Source organism: Phoca vitulina, unplaced genomic scaffold (assembly GCF_004348235.1).
Source record: "Phoca vitulina isolate PV1807 unplaced genomic scaffold, GSC_HSeal_1.0 scaffold44, whole genome shotgun sequence".
Lineage (NCBI taxonomy): Eukaryota > Metazoa > Chordata > Mammalia > Carnivora > Phocidae > Phoca > Phoca vitulina.
Genome location: NW_022589747.1, coordinates 9,006,757 through 9,031,916, shown reverse-complemented (window position 1 = coordinate 9,031,916; position 25,160 = coordinate 9,006,757). Strand labels below are relative to the sequence as shown.

At 45.5% G+C, this 25,160-nt stretch overlaps 1 protein-coding gene across 1 annotated transcript in view; it reads right to left on the bottom strand.

The window, feature by feature from the left end:
* Positions 1-14,384: 14,384 nt before the first annotated feature.
* EGFR (epidermal growth factor receptor) overlaps positions 14,385-25,160 on the bottom strand; it is a 207,123-nt gene continuing 196,347 nt past the window's right edge. The window contains exons 23-28 of the mRNA XM_032430631.1: positions 22,922-23,068; positions 21,358-21,455; positions 20,031-20,198; positions 19,607-19,654; positions 18,793-18,895; positions 14,385-18,064 (exon numbers count right to left, since the gene is read on the bottom strand). Of these exons, the coding sequence (XP_032286522.1) occupies positions 17,706-18,064; positions 18,793-18,895; positions 19,607-19,654; positions 20,031-20,198; positions 21,358-21,455; positions 22,922-23,068 (923 nt within the window). The 3' untranslated portion in view covers positions 14,385-17,705. The remainder of the gene's footprint in view (positions 18,065-18,792; positions 18,896-19,606; positions 19,655-20,030; positions 20,199-21,357; positions 21,456-22,921; positions 23,069-25,160) is intronic.

The window sequence follows — 25,160 nt, the reverse complement described above, 5'->3', positions numbered from 1 at the left end:
GCTATATGCAAGGATCGCAACATTTATTAAAGGACAGAAGTGGAGCGAAAGAGGAGGCTTATGTGGAACGGGATGGAAGAAAGGAAGGAACTGATGTGTTCCTAATACAGGCCATGAAAGAGAGATGTGACACGGAACATCTCATGATGAGAGATTTCAACTAGAATCTCGTTGGTCATTTCATTCTGCAAATTATCCCTTCGATTACTGAGAAAATCTTACGGAGCAAGTAGAAAGTCACTATGGGTGCCTGCCCATTCTGGATCTAAGTGCAAGATTGCTTATAAAGTGAAGAGGAAGGGCATCATGAAGGCAGGGCCTGTGTTCGTTCAGTTCACCAAAGCTCTACTGAGCACTTTTTAAGTACCAGTTACTGCCTCAGGCAGCAGAGAATAAGGATTGATATAGAACAATCCTTAATTCCAAGGTGCCTTTTCTAGTAGAGGAAGTATTCCAAACAACAGAATTTTCAGTATGAATGTGATATGTAAGGATAGAGGTGCAGTGTGCTATGAAAGCCCTGAAAAGGAGCACCACCCCCACCTGGGGTTCAGAAGAGGCTTCCTGGAGGAGAAGTGTGGGGGGTCTTGTTGGATGAGTCGCAGTTGGATTTGGTAAGGAAGATGGGAAGAGCCTTACATTCAGAGGAAAAGATGCCATGATGCCATATGGAGTGAGGGGCCCCCAAAGCCACTCAGCAGTGTTTGAACAGAGCAATGAGGGGGACTGATGAGCTGAGGGTGGAGAGACAGAGATGGTCATGAGGGCTTTGGATGTCATGCTGAGGAGCTTAGACTTCATTCTCACGGGCAGTGAAGAGAGTTAAGAAGGTGAGCACCCTGGTCAGATCTGGGTTTCAGACAAATCACCCTGGCATGGTGGTGTAGCAAGGTATTTGAAAAACTCATCTTTGGAGTTAGGAAGGCAAGTTGGGAGCTCATCAGGGGGTCTACGTGATAGATGACATAAAGTCTGAATTTCTTTAGTCTGAATAGGGTTTGCAATAAAGAGGTAAAGGATGTCTGGGCTTAGATAATATTAAATAATACTAGATCTGGTACGGTAGATTTTTTTCAAGTCATTAGCTGCTGCTTCTTTTTTTTTAGATTTTATTTATAATTTGAGAGAGAGAGAGTGTGTGCATGAGCAGGGGGAGGGGCAGAGGGGCAGAGGGAAAAGCAGACTCCCTGCTGAGCATGGAGCCCAGTGTGGGGCTCAATCCCAGGACCCTGGGATCATGACCTGAGCCGAAGGCAGATGCTTAACCGACTGAGCCACCCAGGCGCCCCAGGTCACGAGCTTCTTAAAGGAAAGCTCCCTGAGGAGGCTTCGGAAGTCCTTGAAATGAGAGAAAAAGGAACCACCTAAAGAGTCCAATATGGCTCTTCTGGGAACTCCTTGGTACCTTCAGATCCAGACATTTAAAATCATCTGTGTCATTACAGGCAAAGGGGAGCACACACGCAAAAATGAGCTGTACATTCTCGGAGGAGAGCATGGCCTTGTTAACTTTGTTCCCTTCAAATTCCCAGTGTCGGGCAGTTCCTGGCACATGGTAGGTGCTCAAAAATACCTATTGAGAGGGCGCCTGGGTGGCTCAGTCGTTAAGCGTCTGCCTTCGGCTCAGGTCATGATCCCAGGGTCCTGGGATCGAGTCCCACATCGGGCTCCCTGCTCAGTGGGGAGTCTGCTTCTCCCTCTCCCACTCCCCCTGCTTGTGTTCCTGCTCTCGCTATCTCTCTCTCTGTCAAATAAATAAATAAAATCTTAAAAAAAAAAAAAATACCTATTGAGAAAATGAATGAATGAATGAATGAATGAGTGAATGGAAATTTCCTCGTGGTAAGATCTAAACAAATAGTTTCAGCCTGGGTAATATCCTACGTGAGTATTGTAGAAAATGTGAAAAAAGAACAAAATGGACAATTAGGACTATTTTTGGAAAACAAGAATTGTCATTTGTGGACGGGTGCCGGCAGATAACCCTTCAACTCAACAACCTCTGGTTTTGGACTGAAAATAAGAGCCTGTGCAGAAGTAGGATGGCACTGAGGTGGGCAGAGTGATGGGATTGGAAGCTGCCAGGTAACGGGTCTAGAGGACCACACAGCCTACAAAGCATAGGTACTCTGGGTAATGACAGAACCTTAACTGAGCTCCCTGCGCCCATCTCCTCACGGGCTTCCTCTCGCACTGGGATCTGGGTAGATGGTGCTGGGGATTCCACACTGCAATGTGATGCTTTGTCCTAGAAGTCTCAGGAGTCACTTCCTTCATAGCCTGATGGTCAGAAATGTCATATGGCCCCTTCCCCTCACAGGAAAGTGCAGTCTCCCACTTACCAAGAAGAGGAGGTCTGCTGGGCAAGGCTGTCTCTCAACGTCTTTTTTTTTTTTAAGATTTTATTTATTTATTTGACAGAGAGAGACAGGAGAGAGGGAACACAAGCAGGGGGAGTGGGAGAGGGAGAAGCAGGCTTCCCGCTGAGCAGGGAGCCCGATGCGGGGCTGGATCCCAGGACTCTGGGATCATGACCTGAGCCGAAGGCAGACGCTTAACGACTGAGCCACCCAGGCGCCCCTCTCGAAGTCTTTACCAGAAGTACAAGCAAGAATTTATTGAAAACACACTTCTCTTTCCTTTTATCAAAGGTTACTCTGCCTCTGTATCTCTCATGTTATGATCTGTACTTTTTATGCTAGAGAGTATTATCTTAGCTACTGTGTTGATTTTTTTTTTTTTTTTTTTTTGCTTGCCCTTTATCAGGTTGTATGATTTCAACTTGGCTGTAACCATTTCTGCTTGTCTGAACCCCTCTGGCCGCTGAGGAGGAGAGGGGTCACACACAGGCTCCTAGCCAATTCTCTAATGCGTGTGCATGTGTGTGTGTGTGCACGCAGGCAGCTTTAGTTGGTTTGGAACACTCATCTGGGTATTTTCATAGAATTCAACACCGTCCTGGCACAGTTTAGTGTTTGCTGAGTGGGCTGAGATTCTTCACTGCACGTGGGTTTAACACGTCGTGTCTGTGCACTCTCAGGGGGACTGGAACCAATCCTACACCAGACGTGACTGGTTTTACTTTGTGTTTGGAGCCCAGGAAGTGGGGTAGCTGACTCCTAGGAAACACCCCAGCTGGAGGCTCGGGTCCTGAGCGAGGCTGACATGGTTTTTCCTATGTCCATAATAGTAGTAGAATGTTGCATTTTAAGTGTTTTTTCATCTGTAAAATAAGAAAATCCGGTCATATAAGTGTAGATGTGCACTAAGCACAGTGTCTCATATATATATATATATATATATCTCATATCGTATTATATATATTATGTATATTATTATATATATTATGTATATTATATATACTATCAATTATTATTGTTTCTTTAATGAATTCTTTCATTGTTCCAAGGACTAATTGGCACTTTACTGATTTATTAAGTATATTCCTTTGGTTAATATAATGGGTGAACTCTGGAATCATCCGTTATTCTTGGATGCCAGCAGGCTTTTTCCAACTAGGGTATCCAGAGAGAATTAAGCCTTATCAAAAATAATTTAAGTGACTATTGTCTCGATTCTCCCAAGGACGGTGCATAACTAGCACATTCTAGAAAGAAAGGGGAGAAGTTATTAATTACATAGTGGATTCCGGCAACCTCAGGGCTAAATTTTCTTGGGGACTAGGGTTGACCCTGGCTTCAGGGTGTGCTGCTTACAGTGAATATATTAAAGGAAAGCCTTCCTAACCCCCTCCTACTCCAACTCACTTTTTATTTTATTTTTTTAAAGGATTTTATTTATTTGAGAGAGAAAGAGGGAGAGCACAGAGGAGAGTGAGAGGGAGAAGCAGACTCCCCCCCTGAGCAGAGGGCCTGACTCGGGGCTCGATCCCAGGACCCTGAGATTGTGACCTGAGCCGAAGGCAGACGCTTAACCAACTGAGCCCCCCAGGCACCCCCCAACTCACTTTTAAAACACCATCCAAATCTTTCTGTGGCTGATGCCTCTAGCCAATAAACTTAAAAGATATTGTTTTATTTCTTAAGCTCTAAAAGTGTTATGTATTGGAACTTTGAACATTCAGCCCCAAATGGCCAACACGTGGATACTTGAATCATTTAAAGAAACAAGATCCAAACAAATTCCAGGTTATATTTGGATCTCACTTGAACTGTAGAAGACGTGTACTCTCATTGAAGTCCTCTACCCTTCCCTAATCTCTTGCTCCTGAAATAAAGACTTTCTGTTATAGACTGTTTGCGTTGCCCCCCACCCCCCGCCCAAATTCATTTGTTGAATTTACCCCCAAGGTGATGGTGTTTGGAGATGGCTTTCAGGAGGTGGAGTTAGGTGAGATCGTGAGGGCGGGGCCCTCAGGATGGGATTAGTGTCCATTTCAGAAGAGACAACAGAGACTCACTTTCTCTGCCATGCGAGGACACAGCAAGAAGGTGGCTCTCTGCAAGTTAGGAAGAGGACTCTCACCAGGACCAAATCAGCCAGCACCTTGATCTTGGATTTCTCAGGCCCTAGAACCGTGAGAAATAAATGTCTGCTGTGTAAGCCACTCGGTCTGCGGTATTTTTTTATGGCAGCCCGAGCTGAGAAAGACACAGTCACACTAAAGGGGTTCTGTCATCCTACGCTATGCATCCATCCTTGGTCAGCGCAAGAACCCATGCATTCAGCCCCAAATGCTCTCTGCCCACCACATCCTCCCTGCCACCCACAGTTGCCTGAGGACTATGCTGTCCTCCCACTGATGGTTTTCCCAGGACATGCTGCTGCAAGGATTTTGTTGGGGAGAGAGATCAGGAAGAAGAGCATGTTAAACTAGAAATTGCTAAATAGGGGCAACCTGGGTGGCTCAGTCAGTTAAGCATCTGCCTTCTGCTCAGGTCATGATCCCGAGGTCCTGGGATTGAGCCCCGCATCGGGCTCTCCCTCTCCCTCTGCCACTCCCCCTGCTTGTGCTCTCCTGCTCTCTCTCTCTCTCTCTGTCAAATAAATACATAAAATCTTAAAAAAAAAAAAAAAAGAAACGGCTAAATGTCTCCTTATGAGTGGAGGGAAGGGAAAGACAATGTAATGACATACATTAAATTTTGTCCCAACATGATTGCCAAAGTAATATATATTCATTATAAAAATCCAAACAACATAGAAGTATAGAACATAAAAAGTAAAATTCCCTCCTTGCCACTTTATTATTTACATTTTGCTCCCTACTCACCACAGGTCTCCACCATAATGGGGTGACAGTAGTATTTCCAGAGGGCTTCCAGATTGTATATATATGTGCGTGCACATGCGCACTCACGCGGTAGGTATATACACAAATGTAAGCTTTTTAAAAAACCAGAAATATTATTCAGCATCTTGCTTTATTTCATTTAAAACCATATCATGGGAATATACCTCCATGCTACAGTATATAGATTTATCCTGTTCTTTCTAACAACTGCACAGCATTCTGCACTATCACGCTCCGAGATTTATTTCATCATTTCCTTTTTGATGGACCTTAAAAAACTTTGTTTTTCCCCTATTACAAATAATGTCTTAGTGAACGTTCTCATTCATATATCTTTGCCTAGTTGTTTGAATATTTGTCTTAGCTCAGGCTGCCAAAACAAAATACTACAGACTGGGTGGCTTAAACAACACACATTTATCTCTCACAATAGTGGAAGCAGGGAGTCTGGATCAGGAGGTCAGCATGGTTGGGTTCTGGTGCAAGTTCTCTTCCTGGCTTGTGGGTGGCTGCTTTCGGTTTGTGTCCTCACCTGGCAGAGAGTGAGGGAGCTCTGGTCTCTCTCTCTTTTTTTTTTTTAAAGACTCTATTTATTTATTTGACAGAGAGAGAGAGAGAGACAGCAAGAGAGGGAACACAAGCAGGGGGAGTGGGAGAGGGAGAAGCAGGCTTCCCGCTGAGCAGGGAGCCCGATGTGGGGCTCGATCCCAGGACACTGGGATCATGACCTGAGCTGAAGGCAGACGCTTAACGACTGAGCCACCCAGGCGCCCCAGGTCTTTCTATTTTCTCAGAAGGACGCTGATCCCACGTCGGGTTCTACCCAGCTTCACGACCTCATAGAACCCTAATCACCTCTCAAAGACCCTACTCCTTGGGGGTTAGGGCTTCAATATATGAATTTTAGGGGAGCCACATTCAGTCAATAACAATATTTTAGTGGACTTAATTTCTACAAGTGAAATTGCCATATCAAAGGAGACACACATTTAATATTTTGATTGTCCTCCAAAAAGATTGTGACACTTCATATTCCCAGCAAAATGTGTCATGAGAAGAGATTATCATTTCATTTTAACTGGCATTTTCTTGAGTGTTAGTGGGGTAGAACGTATAAGTGTTTTAGTCATTTGCAGTTTTTCCATGAATTTTTCATTTATGCTCTGTCAGAGTTTTAGTGGGATTAATCCTTGCTCTATCTGAAAGTTTGTTTTTTTTTCCCTCATATGAATTTTGGCTTTTTTTTTTTTTTTTTTTATGTTTATAAATTTTTTTTTCTTTTAAAACTAAAAAAAAAAAAGAAGAAGAAGATAAGATATTTAGGTGGCCATATTGTTAATCTTTTTCTTTATAGCTTTGGAGTTTTGTTGTTAGGCTTTAGCATAAGATTCAAAAATACTCACGTACATTTTGCCTAATATTTTGTTTTGGTTTTTATGCTTAGATCTTTAGTCCATCTGCGATTTGTTTAAAGTGTGAAATAGAGCTCTAATTAATTTTCAAATGCATAGGAGTTTTCTCTAAAACCATTGACTGGAGAGCCTTCCGTTCCTCCACTCTCTGGAAATGTTATCATTGTCCTCTGCTGCATTTCCACGCACAACACGTGTCTATTTCCAAACTTCTGAAGTATTTCCATTAATTAGTTTCTGTGACAACATTGGTGTTATGCAGTTTTAATTATTATAGTTTTACATAGTGTATTTTTATATCATTGATATCAAATGAAAACTCAATTGTTCTTCACATGTTCTTTGCTATCGCTGTGCATTCTCTTTTCTAGATTTCAAGTTCGAATGCTTCTACTTCCCGAAATAATGATTGGAATTTTCATTTGAATTGCACTGAATTTATATAATAACTAGAGAGAACCGGTATGTTTACAAGGTTAAGTCCTCATATCCACAAATGTAATATATCTTTTAAGTGTTCTTTTATGCCTTAGCAAAATTTTATGGTTTTTGTTTTCATACTGTTCTTGCACATTTAAGTTTATACCAACTCGTAGTTGTAGTTGCTAATTTTAAATGAGATTCTTTTCCATTACATTGTTCAATTAATGATTCGTGGTAAGTAGAAAAGCTATTGATTACATTGACACATGGCCACCCTACTGAGTTTTCTTATTTGTTTTAATAATTTATTCTAGCCAGTTGTTTCGGGGTCCGAGAACTTCTGTAAAGGGCCAGATGGGAAATAGTTTGGGCTTCGCAGGTCACTGGATCCCTGTTGGAACTACTCAACTCTGCTGGTGTAGTGGGTAAGGACTCAAAGACAGTATGTAAAGGAATGGGTGCAACTGTGTTCCAATAAAACTTTATTTACAAAAACAGGCTGCTCGGTTGGATTTAACCCTTGGCAATGGGACAAGTCTTGCTGACTGTATTCTAAAGGTGCAAATATATCATATGTAAGTAAATGTGTTTTTCCAAAACAGTGAACTTCGAGAGAGCGTTCAATAATAGAAGTGATAATAGTCACTCTTCTCTTGTCCTTATTTAAAGTATTGGCATTTCAGCATTAAATTCGAGGTTTCTTATTAAATTTTTGATAGGTATTTTTACCCAGTTAAAGGTGTTGCTATCTATTCTTAGGTTACTAAGAGATTTTACCGGCAGTATGATTGAATTTTATCAAGTGCCTTGTGAGCATCTCTTAATATTAACATTTTCCCTACTATGTTTTTCATGCGTATAACAAAGTATCTTACATTGAATTGTCTTTGAATTCCTGGAAACAAATGATTCCATATATACCATTTAGGATTTCTACATCTATATTCATCATGAATGAAGACATAATTTTGTTTTTGTAGTATTTCTTTGATTTTTATACTATTCTAACCTTGTAGAGCGGATTGGGAAACTTCCCAACTTTTTCTATGTTCTGAAATACTTTAAGAGATGTAAAGCTTAATTATTCTTTGCAGGTTCCCCAGAACACCCTAAAACTCTTTGGATCTAGTGAAGTTTTTTAGTGATGGACCTTTGCCATTCCAAGTTATCTTATGTTATTGGACTGTATGAAAAACAGTGTTCCCCCCCAAATGCCTCTTTGTCCTTGACATTTAAAGGCTGTGTGCTGTATTGGGTCCATTTCATTTAGACTTGCCCTTGTGGAAATTGGTCAGCCAAGTGTAAAAGCAGAGGAAAAGTTGTCATAGGTTAAAATATCCTTGTTGGTTTATCTCCCCATTTCTGTTTGGGTTCAAGGAAATCTAAATTATGCAATAGAAAAAGATAAAAGAAGAGGGCTCTGGAGAAGTAGAAAAGGGGAAAGAAGCAAGCTGTTTAGAAATAAAAACAGTTGGTAAGGAGTGGCCCCCAAGTTCTCTCTGGAGTAGAAGGGAGGATGGCTATTCCTTCTCCAACCTTCACCTGCACCTAGATGGAGCATCACTGGACTTCTTAAGAAAAGAAGGGGTTATACAACTCAGAAAACTGAATTGGCCTTAAGGCTCCTGGAAACTTTGGGCCTCCCAGTTTCTATTAGGTTGTCAGGTCCCATTGGCTTGAGCAGTAGCACCTTTGGTCCCCAGCGTTGGGAACTGTGGGTTGTAGAGCTCCCCAGGCTCCCCAGTCTGTTCCCCTCCCCCCACCCAATCCATGGACTGTACCCTTTCCCAGGCAGGGAGCACCCACCTGGAGCCTGCCCTCCCCCTCCTGCACATGCTCAGGTACTGGGTTTCTAGGGACTTCTTGCCCAAGTGGCCCCGGAGCGGAGGCTTGTTCAGCATCTTCACCTGTGCCCACCTCCATGCCGAGGAGTGGCCCCAGGGTGGCCTACATGGTGCAGGATTGAGCCACGGGAGAGAACAGAGCGGTGGGCACTCCAGGTCCACCTGTATTCCTGCTCCAGACTACACATGTGACGATTTAGGATGAGGAATGCTCTTTGCTTGGATTTGCCTTCAAGAATGGGGTAAAGGATATATTTTTGTTTCGGGTAGACCCTAGAATCCAGTTTTTCTAGCTCAGTGTCCCGGGCAAGGAGAAAGGGACTCAAGGCAGAACCTGGAGTATAGATGTGGCTGTCCTCCTCATGATTTGGATCTCTCAGGGCTCTCAGCGGGACTGACGGGGAGCGGAAGGGGAGGCTCCTTCAAGGTACTCATTTAGACATTACAAATGTGTGCCCATAGGCTCTTTGCCATATTTTGTTTACAATTTTTGAAACTAGGGTGGAGATGAGATGCAATCCTAGGGCTTTTCTACTCAAGTTTTTAAATGTCCTCTCTGGATGTGGAGGAAAGACCTAAAGAGGGGCAAAGCCGAGAGAACTTGCCCAAGCCCCGAACAAAGGGAGAACCCAAAGAAAAAACAGGAAGAACAATTCTGTCCTCCTTTTCAGACCCTCCCGATCTTGGGAAAACTCTCCTCTCCCCAGGGAGTTATAATTACTTTCACAAGATTATTGGCCCAGAGCAAAATCTCTTCAGGCCAAAACTCCAACTGCCTTGAGCTTCAGCTGGAATTATGGGGAGCGGGATGGTGGGGGGTGGTGGAGACAGTGGTGCTAGTGAGTTTGCCCTGAGGTGAGGGTGCTCCTCTGGGATGGCCATGGCCTTCTGTTGGTGGGTGACGCTTTAGGCTCGAGGCAGCCTGTGCCCCATAATACTCTCCATGTCTGCCTCACTTGCTGCCGCTTGCCTTGCTCTATATGGGGAAAACCCCCTAATCAAAGGCTTTGAGCTCTAAGGGTCTTATTCCTTCCCAAGACACCTGACCGTGCCAGGGCGTGGAGGTTCAGGAGGCCAGGAAGCCAGGGAAGCCTGGGGGTCCAACAGGGGACACTGAGAAGTTCCTGATTGGCTTGTTCTTCAAGGACCTCGTTAGCCTGAAGTCCTGCTCTCAGTTCTCCCGTGTACCAGAAACAAGGTGGAGCATTGTGTGGTGACCAGCTGGTCCCGGGGAAAGCAGTGGCGGGGGGGGGGGGGGCGTTTTATTCTCTGGGGTCAGAGCACTGAAAATCAAAGAAACCTAAAGCCCTGTGGACTATTCCAGGCCAGGGGAGTGGACTCCAGGTGCAAGTTTCCCTCTCTAAAGCCAGCTTAAAACTTGCACGCCCACCTCTTCCTGCCCTGTGCATTCCCACCGCCCAGCTGCTCCGTTTCTGGTCCTTGGCTTCCAGAAGCTGACCTCTCCTCTTTGGTGGTGTCACCTGCTTCATCAGTAAGCTTGCTTTTGCTCAGTGGTTGAGATGGGTTTACATCCCCTGCCCGTGACTCTGGTTAGTACGGATAAGAAGACTGCTTATTCACTTATCTATTCCAGTGCTTCACCGGAGAGCCGGGTTTTTATAGAACGTTTACCTCAGCCTTCACAGAACAGTTTCCTTCGGTGCTGGTGGTTACTTCCCCGCCTCACACGAAGCCTCAGCTACTGGCATTCCCCCCGCACGACGGCCTCACCGAGTGGGCAGGTCCCCAGATTGTGAGCAGACTGTAAGCAGCAGGTGTGAACACGAGGCTGTGCTTCTGCATTCCTCGGGTCTCTAGCATTTGTGATTGAGCAGAATCTCAGCAAAACTGCTGTTTGCTTCGGCGCCTGCCGTAGAAACATCCTCCCTCTTGGCTCTGTGCTTCTCTCCACGAGGAAGGAAGCCAGGGGAGGAGAAGGCCTGGGAGCCGGCGTGCAGCGTCCGCAGACCCGGGTCCCAATGCCCGTGGCTGCAAAGCATGGCACCGAGGAGCGTCCCAGTCACACACAAGAAACCTCCAAACATTAAAAAGTTACCAGGCGGGTTGAATCTCAGATCTGTACCTCTGAAACAAATAATGCAATATATGTTAAGAAAGAAAAAAAGAAGAAGAAGAATGTAGCAGGAGGGGAAGAATGAAGGGGGGGAAATCGGAGGGGGAGAAGAACCATGAGAGACAATGGACTCTGAAAAACAAACTGAGGGTTCTAGAGGGGAGGGGGGTGGGAGGATGGGTTAGCCTGGTGATGGGTATTGAGGAGGGCACGTTCTGCATGGAGCACTGGGTGTTATGCACAAACAATGAATCATGGAACACTATATCTAAAACTAATGATGTAATGTATGGGGATTAACATAACAATAAAAAAAATTAAAAAAAAAAATCATTATGAAGTTCAAAAAAAAAAGTTACCAGGCGGGCGCCTGGGTGGCTCAGCCGGTTAAGCGTCTGCCTTCTCAGCTCAGGTCATGATCCCAGGGTCCCGGGATCGAGTCCCCACGTGGGGCTTCCTGCTCAGTGGGGAGCCTGCGTCTCCTTCTGCCCCTCCCCCCACCCATTCTCTCACTCTCTCGTTCCCTTTCAAACAAAAAATAAATAAAATCTTAAAAAAAAAAAAAGTTACCAGGCCACTTGGGTGTGGACACGATAGGGGGGGAGGCTGGAGGGGCGGGGGCAGGGAGGACATGGGAACTCTCTATACTTTCTGCTCCATTGTTCAGGTTTTGAAGTTAAAACTGCTCTAAAAATAAAGTTTATTAATCAATTTGAAAAAGTTATCAGGAAGAACATCTACAGTGGGTCAGATATGATTAATAACTACTGTCAACGCCACATTGATAACAAAGGATACAATATTATTATTTATAAGGTACTCATAAGTAAAGAGCAATGAATAATATACATCTAATTTGTTTATACTCAATATACAATCAACATGTTCTGATCAACAGTGTAAACCACAGAAAAGAGAATCTTGCTTTTCATTTGTACAAATATTGCTTTCATCACAGCAAAACTTGACAATGTTAAGACGTACCATATATGGAAGCTCTCAAGCTCTTGCTTGCTTGTTTCAAAAATGAAGTTATTGCTGTCTGTTGTTACCCAGTTTACGTGGGCACCTCTGATTATCAAGCATCAGATCTGTAGGATCTACTTCATTTCCAAGAGACAGCGTTACACGGTAGGACTATTTTGTGGCCAAATCAGGTCAAAAGGGTTGAAAAAATAATAATCCAATGCACCTAAAAATATATGTACTTATGCTTTTCCTTCCAGTTTTATCTGCTAGGTGAAAGGTGGGGTTTCGTGGTACTTCTGTGGGCAAATCGGACAGGACAGACCTGCGACCTCAGAGGACACACCGTGATTGTACGGTTAAACATGGAAGAGAAAACAGTACGAATCACTTAAGGTATTTTCCCAGATACAATTTATGAGAAAAAATAGAAAAGTGTTTCTTGAAGCAAGAATCCTTTTCCTGGACTCCTGTTTTTATAAAAGCTATCCAACTACCTACACAATCTTTTTAATGTCTCCCCTTTGGAGCGCCTCTGCCATGTCAGGGTTTTCTCCTGCCCTGGGAAAGAAAGGCCACCCGGGGACCAGGGGCAGGCCGCGAGAATGCTTGCCATCTTTATTTTACTACCGGTCCACCTTTGATAGAGGAAATGGAAAAAAGAATCTGTTCTGTATTGCTTTCCCTTTTCATCAGTTGGTTAGACCTTGCCCCCCACCCCGTGTAGTGCTTGGGCAGCCTATCAGGGACCCTCCATCCATGCAGATCTCCCCTCCCGGGAGCCAACCCCAAGATACCTGCACCAGCAGAATTTGCCTGCAGACCCAGGCCCCCTAGGCTGCCGGTTCTCAGCCGAGGCTGTACGTCAGAATGACCTTTAGGAGCTTTCAAAAGCACCAATGCCTGGATTTCAGCCGTGAAGATTTGTATTTGATTAGTCTGAGGTGCAGCGGGGCCTCACTGGTTTCAGAAGCTGCCCAGGGGATTTCACTGTGCAGTCAGGGCTGAGAACACCCTTTCTGGGACGGGTGGCTGGAAAGGGGGCCTTCATCAGTGTTCTGAGTTACCAAGTTGCCCAAACATGCCGACCATTATTAGGGTTCTGCAGGTGTTTGCTAGTCTATTGGTAAATGCATATCAACTGTAAATATAAAAATAAAATCGTTTGTATCAAAGTCAGATTCGTATGTATAAGCCAGCAAAGTGCTATATTATTGCCTTTTTTTTTTTTCTTACACTGACAGGCTCGTCTTGCAGCGGAGCGCAGCATGCATATGGATCTGTGTCAGCAGTAAGTCATTCTTTTCCTCCAACATTGCTGCAGAATGGACAGAACCTGCTTCAGGGCAAGACGGAGCCACATGCGCTTTTTACCTTTCCTCATTTTACAAATATAAAAAGTACTAGTCTCTTCTTTATTAGGACGATGACCTAGCTCAGCTCTGCAGTGAGGTTGTGCCTTTTTCTAAGACGCGGACTTCCCTTGCTTCGATTAAATCCCTTTAAGCAAAGATTTCAGTTTTGAATTTTGATTCTATTGGTCGTTCTAACCTTTAGTAGAAAAATGAGTTTTCCTAAAGACATACCTTACAAAGCTCAGTGCTACATGGGAGGATAATAGTCCCCCAAAAAGTTACAAAAATAGATTACCATTTAAAAATCCTATCTGAACGTGTCTTTCATAGCACAAAAATGTCTGCCCCTCATACGGCAGGTATGGTTGGGAAGGAAGGCATGGGTTTCTCTTCAGTAAGGTTTTGCAGCCCTAGGCAAGGAAATACAAACAGATCATTATGTTGTAATAAAAAGGTGCACTCATCAAAAGAAAGAAATACAAAGTAGACATTAAGGGCAATTTCACCAGCGGTCACTTCGAGCGAGCTCCGCATTCACTGCAGAAGAGACCAGTTTTTCTAACTTCTTAGAAAATGCAAACTGTTTCAAGGCCCTATCAAGGCTCAGGTTTGGGTATTTGCCACTTACAGGATAAGCTGCTGGCTTGAAATAGTCACTAGCAGCCAAGTCTCAGGAATATGAAGGACCGCACGTTGTTCTGTCCGCCGTCTCCTTCTGGAACCTTTACCTGACCCAGGCTTCTCTATTCTGCCCGGACTGGGGGGCATGCTACGGACACCTGCAGGTCACCTTAGAGACGAGGGTTTCAACTCCGCTTGCCCACTAGGATCACATGGGGATCCCCCGAGAGTCTGATTGTATCGGTCTGTGGGGACCCTGCCCCTTCTTTTTAACGTTGTCAGCCAGGATGAGAACTGCGAGTCACCATAACCCAACAGCCTCACCTCTGCTTACGTAACCCGAGGCCTGGTGAGTGCAACACGTGAGCAGGATGCCGTGAGCTGAGGGACAGGTCTCCCCCCACCAGCCCCCGCCCACCCCATTGGCCTTTCCTTCTCACCAGTGGTTCCCAAAACTTTGGTGCTCATCAGAATACCCTGCGGAAGCTCTGAAAAGCCCCTGGGCCCAGGCTGCACCCGAGGCAACTTAAATCCGAATCTTTGAGGTCGGACCCTGGGAGATCCCCGAGAGGGGACCAAGCTTGAAAACCAGTTCATTTATGTCTGCAGTTTGGGGGGCGGTGTGTGGGCTAAAGCCCCAAATTAAGAATTTCCAACAAATATCTAAGACTTGTTATCATTTGGAATGCAATCTGATGCCCCCACAGTGCTCCTCGTTATAATAAAATCAGTGACGACTGGGACTCAGCGCATCTAGAATTTGGAAGATGCGCCTTTTTACTTCATGAGGTGACAGAGTGTTCCTCGTAGGGTATGACTGCAGGGACCCCTGAAGAGTTTATATGAGATGCGTGCCCACTCTGAGTGTTAGCTTCCAACGCTTCCTTTCCCCTGAACTGTTTCCAAAGGCCAGATCTGAGGTGGGGCCATGGGAAAAGTAGGCAGGAACTGACTGAGGAAGGAACAGGCTCTCTGGAGGGTCCTAGGACCAGTGTCAACGAGGAGGAATGGAAGAGATGGAGTGTAAGCTTTGAACTCTGGCCAAGCTGGGCCATGAGATGGAAACACCGGTGCTCCGGAGGGCCCCCTCTCCTCGTCTGCCCATAGTGATAGTGGGGGTCCCTGACTCGGGCTCTGAAGCATCTCCAAGCCCCCTCTGCACCCCCCGGGACAGCCAGCCATGGTGAGGACACTGTGGGAAACAGAGCTTTAAAATCCAGGGAATTCAGCAACTAGATTCTATGCAGGAAAACTGAAATACAAAGGAGAAAAAGCTTGAATAGTTTTCGCTGTTTTATTATGTTATAGTAAAATATTGCAAATTACAAAAATACTAGGATTTAACTGCTACAGCTGGACTGACATACAGTTGCTCTCCCTCAATCACTTGCTTCTTGATGAATAAGTGGTAACAAAATGTGCATCTGTCTGTTTCCCAGGGCCGAAGAAACTTCTGATGAAAATATTTATGTTCTGAGGTGAATAAATAATGAAAGTGGTTTACTGGCAATGGCATAAAATTTTCGAGTCTTAGAAATATATAATCTTTTCACTCATCATTTTCAGATCCTGAGTGAGGACGCCACATTTTGGGCACTGGGGGAACGCTGCAAGCTAGATCCCAGGCTTAAAGGGACAGCTTGTTAAGATGCACGAGTGCAGCTTTTCTCCCACTTTATTAGCAGTTCCTCCGGCAGACGCTTTCTTGGTCAAGGTTTCCTCTGCTGGGAACACACTTCCATTTCCCTCGTGGCTAAGACCCTAGTCATGGTTTGGCCCAACTCTACCACTCCCTCCCTGATGAGCCTTCCAGGTCCCCCCAGGCAGGACCCACTCTTCCCTGCCGTGCTGTCCGGGCCTGGCTGACCTGTCTTTGCCTAGCGCCTGTCATATTATTTGAAGGTTTCTATTTATGAGTCAAGCCAATTCCCTTTACTAAATTGTGCATTTCTTGGAATTGGGGATTATGTTTTATTTATTTTTATCTCTTTAGAGCCTATGCTGGGCTGGTATGGGTGCTTAAAGAGTATCTGAAAACATAGTGGAATTGAATTGAATAGAGTTTATATTTCCATCGGGACAAAGTCAATCTACTGGTAACAAAACTGGGGCCCTGATCTGAGAACCAATAAATACTGTAACAACAAAAGGGAAATCTCATACGTGTGTGTGGCTGAACACATCCGTAGGCCGAAAATACTGTCTGAAACGTTTTCTCCTTGAAAGACTGGATATGGACTAAGAGCGTTTAACACCTCTGTACAAAGGACTGCCAGGAACCGGTCAGGTTGCGAGGACACACGAGGTGGAAAAACACTTGGTGCCCTAAATTAGCTGGATCCTCCAATGATAGGGAAATTGTCTTACGAGGGAATTTGGTTTTTTTTTTCGAAAAACTACCTGTAGATGTTGTTAAGGCATTATCATCGATTTCAAACTCTGATTTCGTATTTCCCACTTTAATTCCCCGACGCATAGTGTTTTTACTCCCCCCGTAAAATGTGCCCCCAGGGGTGAGGGCTGTCAGTTTCTGCTTGGTGGCCCCAGAGCCTGGATCCTTTCATTCACAAAGGGCGAGGAGGGGCTTTGGGGGCAGCTTACCAGAGAGGGGAAAAAAGTACCCTTTGAGTAAAAAACTTCTGAAGTAAAATAAAAAGAAAATTATGTCCCATAAGTAGCCTAATTTGGTAGTAAGGGGAGGGGTGGGAGTTTTAGGAACAGCTTCTCATTTCTGCAGTGTCCTGATATATGCCCATTCCCCAACCCCCAAAGGACCTGATGTATTTTCTCTGAGACTCAAATTTGGGAGCCATGTTCTTGTGTGACTTTTGCATTATCGTTCCGTCTTGATTAAAGGCTATTGGTCTGAATGCTGATCAAATACGAGCTGGTCCAGGTTACGGTTTGAGGTACCGTCTCCTCTCACCGACAGGGAAAGCATACTGAGTTTTTCAAAACAGTGGAATGGAAAATAAAGAAGTAAGTCCAATACTTATAACTAGAAAACACTGGTCAACCGATGACGAGTAAGTACCATGAAGAAATTTATATAAAAAGAAGTCTGAAGAAGAATTCTACCCCCTCCATTTCTTTTGCGCTCAGGAAGGGTTCAAAGTGGCTTATCCTCTTGTACCTGCTATGATTTGCTACCAATCAGTCCTGCTTAGGACACAGAATACTTCTAGTTGTTTTTTTTTTTTTAATTGTCTTGCAGTGGAAGAATCTTGAAGCAGAGTCAGTGGAATCAAATGTTAGCTGGAAGACTCTGACCCTTGCTTCTTGGTCACAGTTGGGTCTGGATCAACTCCGTGCAGCAAGTGCTATGAGCAAGCTTCTTCCTCATTGGAAAAGCCCATGAGAAATAAAATCAAGAATGACAATTAAAAACCCCCAGGGTCCCCAAGCAATAAAACTCCTTATGCAGTTTTTTTGGTTTTGTTTTTTGTTTTTTATCAAATATACCTCATGGAAAGGTGAACTTCTGCCCAAAGAGACAATATTCTTGCTGGATGCCTTTTTGCGGAGGCCTCACAGTTTGAAGACAAAGGAATGTCCCAGCAACTTTCCAAAGTGCACCCGAGGAGGGGGCGCTTCCTGGGTGAAGGATGGGTCCATCAGAGCACATATGGCCAAACCAGTCCATGGGTCCGAGAGTTAACGTGGGCGTGACTACCAGCACTAATGTGTAGCTGCCGTGGCTTGGTCCCAGGGGGGCGACACATCTGAGACGCTCATGTCCTGCGCTCTCCTCCATGGTCATGCTCCAATAAACTCACTGCTGGGTGGTGCTACTCTCAGGTAGTCTGCATTTTCAGCTGCAGGGCCCTTGAAGATGCCATTTGACTTGGCTTCGTTGGGGAAGAAGTCCTGCTGGTAGTCAGGGTTGTCCAGGCTGATTTGGTGGTTGCCCTTCTGGGCCCAGAGGCTGGGGCCGTCGAGCACACTGCTGACGCAGGTAGGGTGGGTGTTGAGATACTCAGGGTTGTCCACTGCGTTGCTGTGGGGATTTTGGTAGTGAGGGTCTCTGCCAGGAGCTGGATTCAGAGGCTGATTGTGATAGACGGGGTTCTGGACGGAACCCGCAGGCCTTTTGGGAACGGACTGGTTTATGTATTCTGAAACGGAAAAGAAATCACAAGTGAGGTAACAGCAAAGCCTTAACCCCGGCAGGATTTTCCATCTGTACATCTGAGCCCTGTCGATATTCTTCCACAAGGCAACTGAGGGTAGGGGGCGTCTGGCAAGATGACTATCTTGCTGTTGCTGCAATATAAACTATGTTCTTTTCTACAATTCTGAAAGCAGTGGGCACATTTATCTCCTGCCAATTTAAAGTTCTCAAAAGGATAGACGGCCTTAAGATGTGTGTGTGCACACAAGAACATCTGGGATAAAGCTGAGATTAGGAAAATACATGTTTCGTTGGCTAAGAATGGAGCCAGGATCGAATTTGTCACATGCGTGCGTGCACACACACTCATCCACACACACACAATCATACCCACACACGCTTGCTCACACTCTCTCTCTCACACACACACACGCTTGCGCACGCGTGCCCGCGTGATGTTTGCCTCAAATTCTAGAAAATCTGCAAACTGATCCTAAAAACACACCTCCCGGCCGGACATGACTTGAGTTCAACACAAAGACCCGCACGCATGCTCAGCTGTTCCGTATTTCTCTGCCTCTTACTCCTTACTTCGTGTCTGCAAACTCGCCACGGTGTCCACTTCTGGACCGGCTCGAGGGAAGCAAGCAGCCTGGGCACCAGGGGATGGAGGCCGGCCCTGCTGCATGGGGAGGCCGAGGAGTGCGACCTCGTCCAGGGTGAGCCACTCACCAGGTGCTGGGAGGAAAGTGTCATCTATGTTGTCCTCGGTCAAAGTGCCAGTGGGGTCTGAGCTGTACCGCTGCAGGAAGCTGTCTTCTTTGAGGGGGCAGCTCTGAGGGGAGGCGATAAGGCAAGGTTACCCCAGTCAGTGCTGCGCAGACCTCGAAGTGTATAAAAATCACCTGAGATTTTGTGAAACTGCAGATTCTGATTCAGTAGGGTCCAAGACAGCGCCTGAGACCCTGCATTTCCCACAAGCCCCCGGGGTGATGCCCGTGCTGGGGGCCCACGGACCACAGGGCGAGTGGCAAGGACCTGGTCAGTGCCGTGCAGCAGGGCTTTGGGCAGTGACAGAAATGTTCTATGATCTCTGCCCTTCAAGATGGTCACCCGTTTACACTGAAATAGACGCGTGTGGCTCTTGGCTTCTATACTGGTAAGTGTAAGTCTCGATCAAGGCCTCGCACCAAGCATCAGCATCACCTGGAAGGCTGGCTCCAACACGGGTGGCCCGGCTCTGCCCCTCGCATTCCTACTTCCGTAGGTCTGGGTCGGCGGCTCGACAGTTTGCGTTTCTAACAAACCGCCAGGTGATGCTGTTGTAGGTCCACAAACCCCATTCTGAACAGCCCTGCGATCAGTGAGAGCTAACTGCTGGCCCTAGGGTAGGGGTCAGGGAAACCACAGGGAGAAGGAAGGAAGGAAGGCAATTCAGGAGGAAAATCGAGGTTAGCTGGGGTAAGGTGGGCACATCTTCTATGTGCGGTAGAGCCGTGATACGGAGCTGTTACTTAATTCGGGTTTATGAGGTGTTCATACGTACCCCATTTCTGTCAATGCAAGCCACGGTGGAATTGTTGCTGGTGGCACTCTGGAAAAGAATCGAAGTTGTTGAGGGTACGCGTGCATATTCTCACCCATGCCCACTGAACGCAGGAGGTGGGGTCTCAGGGAGTGGATATAATTAAAGGCGCTTCACTTTGTCTTGACCCATTAGCTTTAGAAAAACTAGGTTAGTTCTGACCTAATTCTGGCCCCTAGTAGACCTAAAGAGGTTACGGTCCAGTTACTGCAATGTCATAAAAGAACTAATACACTTGACTGATTCAGTCTGACTTTGGCTTGACCATTTGGTTAAAATCGACTTCTCTGTCTCTGTGTGAGTTCTACTAGATGGGTATCCCTGTCTCTGAACAATTCATTCAAAGCAGCAGACCTGGCGCTTGAGAAGGAGCGACATTTCGTACCAGAGAACTTAGGAGGGGGGTCCGGGATGTGGAGGGGCTATGGAAGAAGCCCTGCTGGGGGATGAGGTACTCATCGGCATCGACAACGTCCTCCATGTCCTCTTCGTCCATCAGGGCGCGGTAAAAGTTGGAGTCTGTAGGGCTTGGCAAATGCATCCTCTCATCCCCCTGGTGCAGAGGTTTTGAGACAATTGGTAAGGCCCAGAGAGGCGCTATGCCACTTTTTTGGCAGACGCCTCTCTGTTTGGCAGTTTGGTTCTAATACAATCACCCTGGTTCCTTCCCTCCCCCACCTGACATTAAAACATTAAAAACTCTTTGATGTTTAAAAGCTCCTTAATGAAACAGAAACAGCTTAAGAGGAAGAAGAAAGGGATGAAGGAACAGCCATTTGTTGAGTGTGTACTATGCTGTTAGGTGCTGCGATCTTGTAATTAATAAAAAGACATTTGTCCCTACTCCTGGCATAGACCTCTTAAGGAATCTCCCAAGTGGTGAGAGTGGCAAAGGTGTCTTTTTTTATTTTGACGAGGGGCTTTAGGACCACACTGAAGGATGGGGGATGGTGGGGGGGGGACCAACCAGAGATGAGGGGATTGGAACTTCCGGTCCATCACCCTCCCTGATGTCCTGCAATGGGGGAGGGGCTGCAGGTGGTCAATCACCATTTGGCCACTAATTTAACCAACAACACCTATTTAATGCAGGCTCCATAAAGCCCCACAAGGACTGGGTTCGGAGAGCTTCCGGGTTGGTGAACACATGGAGTTTTGGGGAGAGCCACCTAGCTGGCGTCAGGGAATCGCTTGCTGGGAGGTATGTGGAAACCCCCTTCTCCCCACCCCCCAACACACACGCGCCAGAATTGCTAAGCAGAATCTTCAGGTGCCATGTAAATTATTCTGCATACATGATTTCACTGACTTAATTAAAACTGCCCCGTGAGTTTGGTTTTCTTAACCTAAAGCGCTAAGCGGAGACTCAGGGATTTGGAGTGAGATTTGCAGCCACCAAAGCCCTCCTTCTCCATCTGATGGAGCAAAGGCCCTGGCAAACCGAAATATGAAGACGACACACGGAACTGAGTATGTCTGGATGCTAGAGTTCAGACGAGAATGGCAAATGGAGTCAGGGGGGCCCTACAAATGAACACTTAGGTCACAGTGTGGCCCGTGCCTTAACCAAGGCTTGCTCTAAGGTGCTGAGGATTTAAGGACGGGACCTGGGAGACAGGGACATCGAACTGGTACAGAGTGGAACACAGGGATACTGGACGCTCATCAGAGGGACTTCTCCCAGTGGAAGCTCAGAGACTGCGATCTGGTACCTGGATGACAAGGTAGCGCTGGGGGTCTCTGGCCATTTTGGAGAATTCGATGATCAATTCGCGGAATTTTGGGCGACTGTCTGCATCTATCATCCAGCCTGGGGAAGGAATGAGGAAAACAGTACAATTAGACCCTGAAAGAAATGGTAAAGATGGCATTGCTTCCAGAAAGCATTTATGGTGAGACGCTTTTAGGCAAGGAAGCGATGTAGAAACCGAATCTTTGTGATAGGCCCTTTAGTCTTGGCAAACTCGCGCTGATCACAGTTTAAAGACCATGATGACATAAAATACCTGCATCAGAATGACAGCACCGTCCTCTGATTTTCTATGCCTCTCTTCCTGGGGCCAGAGTTCTGGTATCATCACCTTAAGTGATCCAACAGCCTTGGATACATCGCTCTTTGTGAACGGCTAAGACCGTAGGGAGCCCCGGTGTCCGGGCTCTCCGGCCAAGTCCTCAGTGGACATCTACTTTCATCTATATTCGCTGGCAAGCTGAAAACTACATTCAATTTAGGGAAAGTCAGGGACTTTAAGGGCCTCGGGGTTTGGGAACTCCGCACCCTTATGCTTTCATTGTGTTCCGTCCTCAGTCACCAAGCACGCAAGTCAAGGGGGTGTTCCAGGGCCTTCCCTAGGACGCTGGCGGACCTCGCCAGCCCGTTTGATTACACAGTGATCTAAGCCTGGATTAAACAAGCTCGAGGAACAGCGATCAGCTGGAAATCCTTGTCTCTCTTGAGGGCTCACATTTATTTTTTATCGGCAGGCTGTCAAGTTATTTTAGGACAGACTGCTGTGCTATGTGACCTCAGATGAATCATGTAACCTCTCTGGATCCCAGCTTCCTCAGTCCAAAGCAAGGAAGTTAAAGTAGGTTAACTCTGGGGTCTAAAGTTCGGAAAGGCATTAGTATTTACACCGACTTGGCCCCGTCATATTCCCTGTGCTACTTTCTTGCATCAGTGCTCACCACGCGTGGAATGCTATCCTCAGAGCCTGCTGAACTTGTGCTTCCGGCTGAACGACAGCACCGACCACGTTACACACTCTTGTTCAGATTAAAATGTTTCCTTGCTATGCTGCAAAAGACCTCACGGAGATCTATCATTTGAGAGGCTTAAGTCAAGGCAGAAATGTTGATTCTATCAGCCTCATGTGCTTACTCATTGTTAGGCGTTTAAAAACATTCGGTCTCTCTGGTTACAGGCTTCAAAACGTGCGGCGCCGTTTTCATCGAGCAACTCAGGGAAGAGAATATTTTGGTGTAATGGTTTCTGGAGGAATGTGACTTTACTTATTTGCTTGCAAACATGGGCACATGCCAAGTCACTGTGCTCAATGGGTCAAGGAAATGCTTCCTGAAGAATGCTGGGAGAGCGTATTTACAGACGTTTCTGGACTTCGGTGCCTGCCATAAAGAACGTGACAACGTTTTTTTCCGGGAATCAAAGGTCTCAGTCTTTTGGCTACGGGCTGCGACACCTTTCTAGGCCCAACAAGGCACTCTGAGTGCCAACACCCGGGTAAGCCCGCGTGAATGGCCACGGCAGTCACTCACACTTGACCATGATCATGTAGACATCGATGGTGCATATGGGCGGCTGCGGGAGGCGCTCTCCTTTCTCCAGGATGGTTGAGATCTCACTTGCGGGGATACCGTCATAAGGCTTGGACCCAAAGGTCATCAACTCCCAAACGGTGACTCCTGAGAGGATGAAGCAGTTGCTTTATGAGTTGATAATAGTCACGACACCTTGCTTTAGTCATCATTTAAATGTTTCTAACTTTAAAAACCTACGTTTCTGCGGCTTTGGGCAACCAGCTGGACGGCCAGAAGCCTCAGTGTACCTCTCTGTGAAGTGGGATAATGACAGTGTCTGTCTTATGGGATAGTTCAAATAAGATAACGCAACTGAACTGTTCAGACAACGCCAGGCAAATAGTAAGTGGCCAATAAATGGTAAAACTTTTAGTAATAGCAACAAACACAACGCAACCGCTATGATGACATAAGGAGCAGGAGTTCCACACTCAGACATCTGCCCTAAGCGACTTGTATATATGGAAGACGGAGACTGCAGACAAGGTTTATACAATGCACATTTTTAAATAATAATAAAAATTGGAAACCAAAAAGCCCTACGTTCTTTTAAATAAACATCAAAACCCCAGGGGCACCTGGGTGGCTCAGTTAAGCAACTGCCTTCGGCTCCGGTCATGATCCTGGAGTCCCGAGATCGAGTTCCGCGTCGGGCTCCCTGCTTGGCGGGGAGTCTGCTTCTCCCTCTAACCCTACCCCCTCTTGCGCGCTCTCTCTCTCTCATTCTCTCTCTCTCAAATAAATAAATAAAATCTTTAAAAAAAATAAATAAAAAATACAAAAAAACCCATAAAAACCCCAAATCTTTTATTTCAAAAATAAATCAATCATCATGATTAAAAAAAAAAAATCAAAGCAGTAGTTTTAGAATTGGTGTTTTTCCGCGGCAGGGATGTCCACTATCACCACTGCTATTCAACATAGTATTGGAAGTCCTAGCCACAGCAATCAGACAACAAAAAGAAATCAAAGGCATCCAAATTGGCAAAGAAGAAGTCAAACTCTCACTCTTTGCAGATGATATGATACTTTATGTGGAAAATCCCAAAGACTCCACCCCAAAACTGCTAGAACTCATACAGGAATTCAGTAAAGTGGCAGGATATAAAATCAATGCACAGAAGTCAGTGGCATTCCTATACACCAACAACAAGTCAGAAGAAAGAGAAATTAAGGAGTCGATCCCATTTACAATTGCACCCAAAACCATAAGATACCTAGGAATAAATCTAACCAAAGAGGCAAAGGATCTGTACTCAGAAAACTATAAAATACTCATGAAAGAAATGGAGGAAGACACAAAGAAATGGAAAAACGTTCCATGCTCATGGATTGGAAGAACAAATACTGTGAAGATGTCAATCCTACCTAGAGCAATCTACACATTCAATGCAATCCCCATCAAAATACCATCCACTTTCTTCAAAGAAATGGAACAAATAATCCTAAAATTTGTATGGAACCAGAAAAGACCCCGCATAGCCAGAGGAATGTTGAAAAAGAAAAGCAAAGCTGGCGGCATCACAATTCCGGACTTCCAGCTCTACTACAAAGCTGTCATCATCAAGACAGTATGGTACTGGCACAAAAACAGACACATAGATCAATGGAACAGAATAGAGAGCCCAGAAATGGACCCTCAACTATATGGTCAACTCATCTTTGACAAAGCAGGAAAGAATGTCCAATGGAAAAAAGACAGTCTCTTCAACAAATGGTGTTGGGAAAATTGGACAGCCACATGCAGAAGAATGAAACTGGACCATTTCCTTACACCACACACAAAAATAGACTCCAAATGGTTGAAAGACCTCAATGTGAGACAGGAGTCCATCCAAATCCTAAAGGAGAACACAGGCAGCAACCTCTTCGACCTCAGCCGCAGCAACTTCTTCCTAGAAACATCGCCAAAGGCAAGGGAAGCAAGGGCAAAAATGAACTATTGGGACTTCATCAAGATAAAAAGCTTTTGCAAAGCAAAGGAAACAGTCAACAAAACCAAAAGACAGCTGACAGAATGGGAGAAGATATTTGCAAATGACATATCAGATAAAGGGCTAGTATCCAAAATCTATAAAGAACTCATCAAACTCAACACCAAAAGAACAAAGAATCCAATCAAGAAATGGGCAGAAGACATGAACAGACATTTTTCCAAAGAAGACATCCAAATGGCCAACAGACACATGAAAAAGTG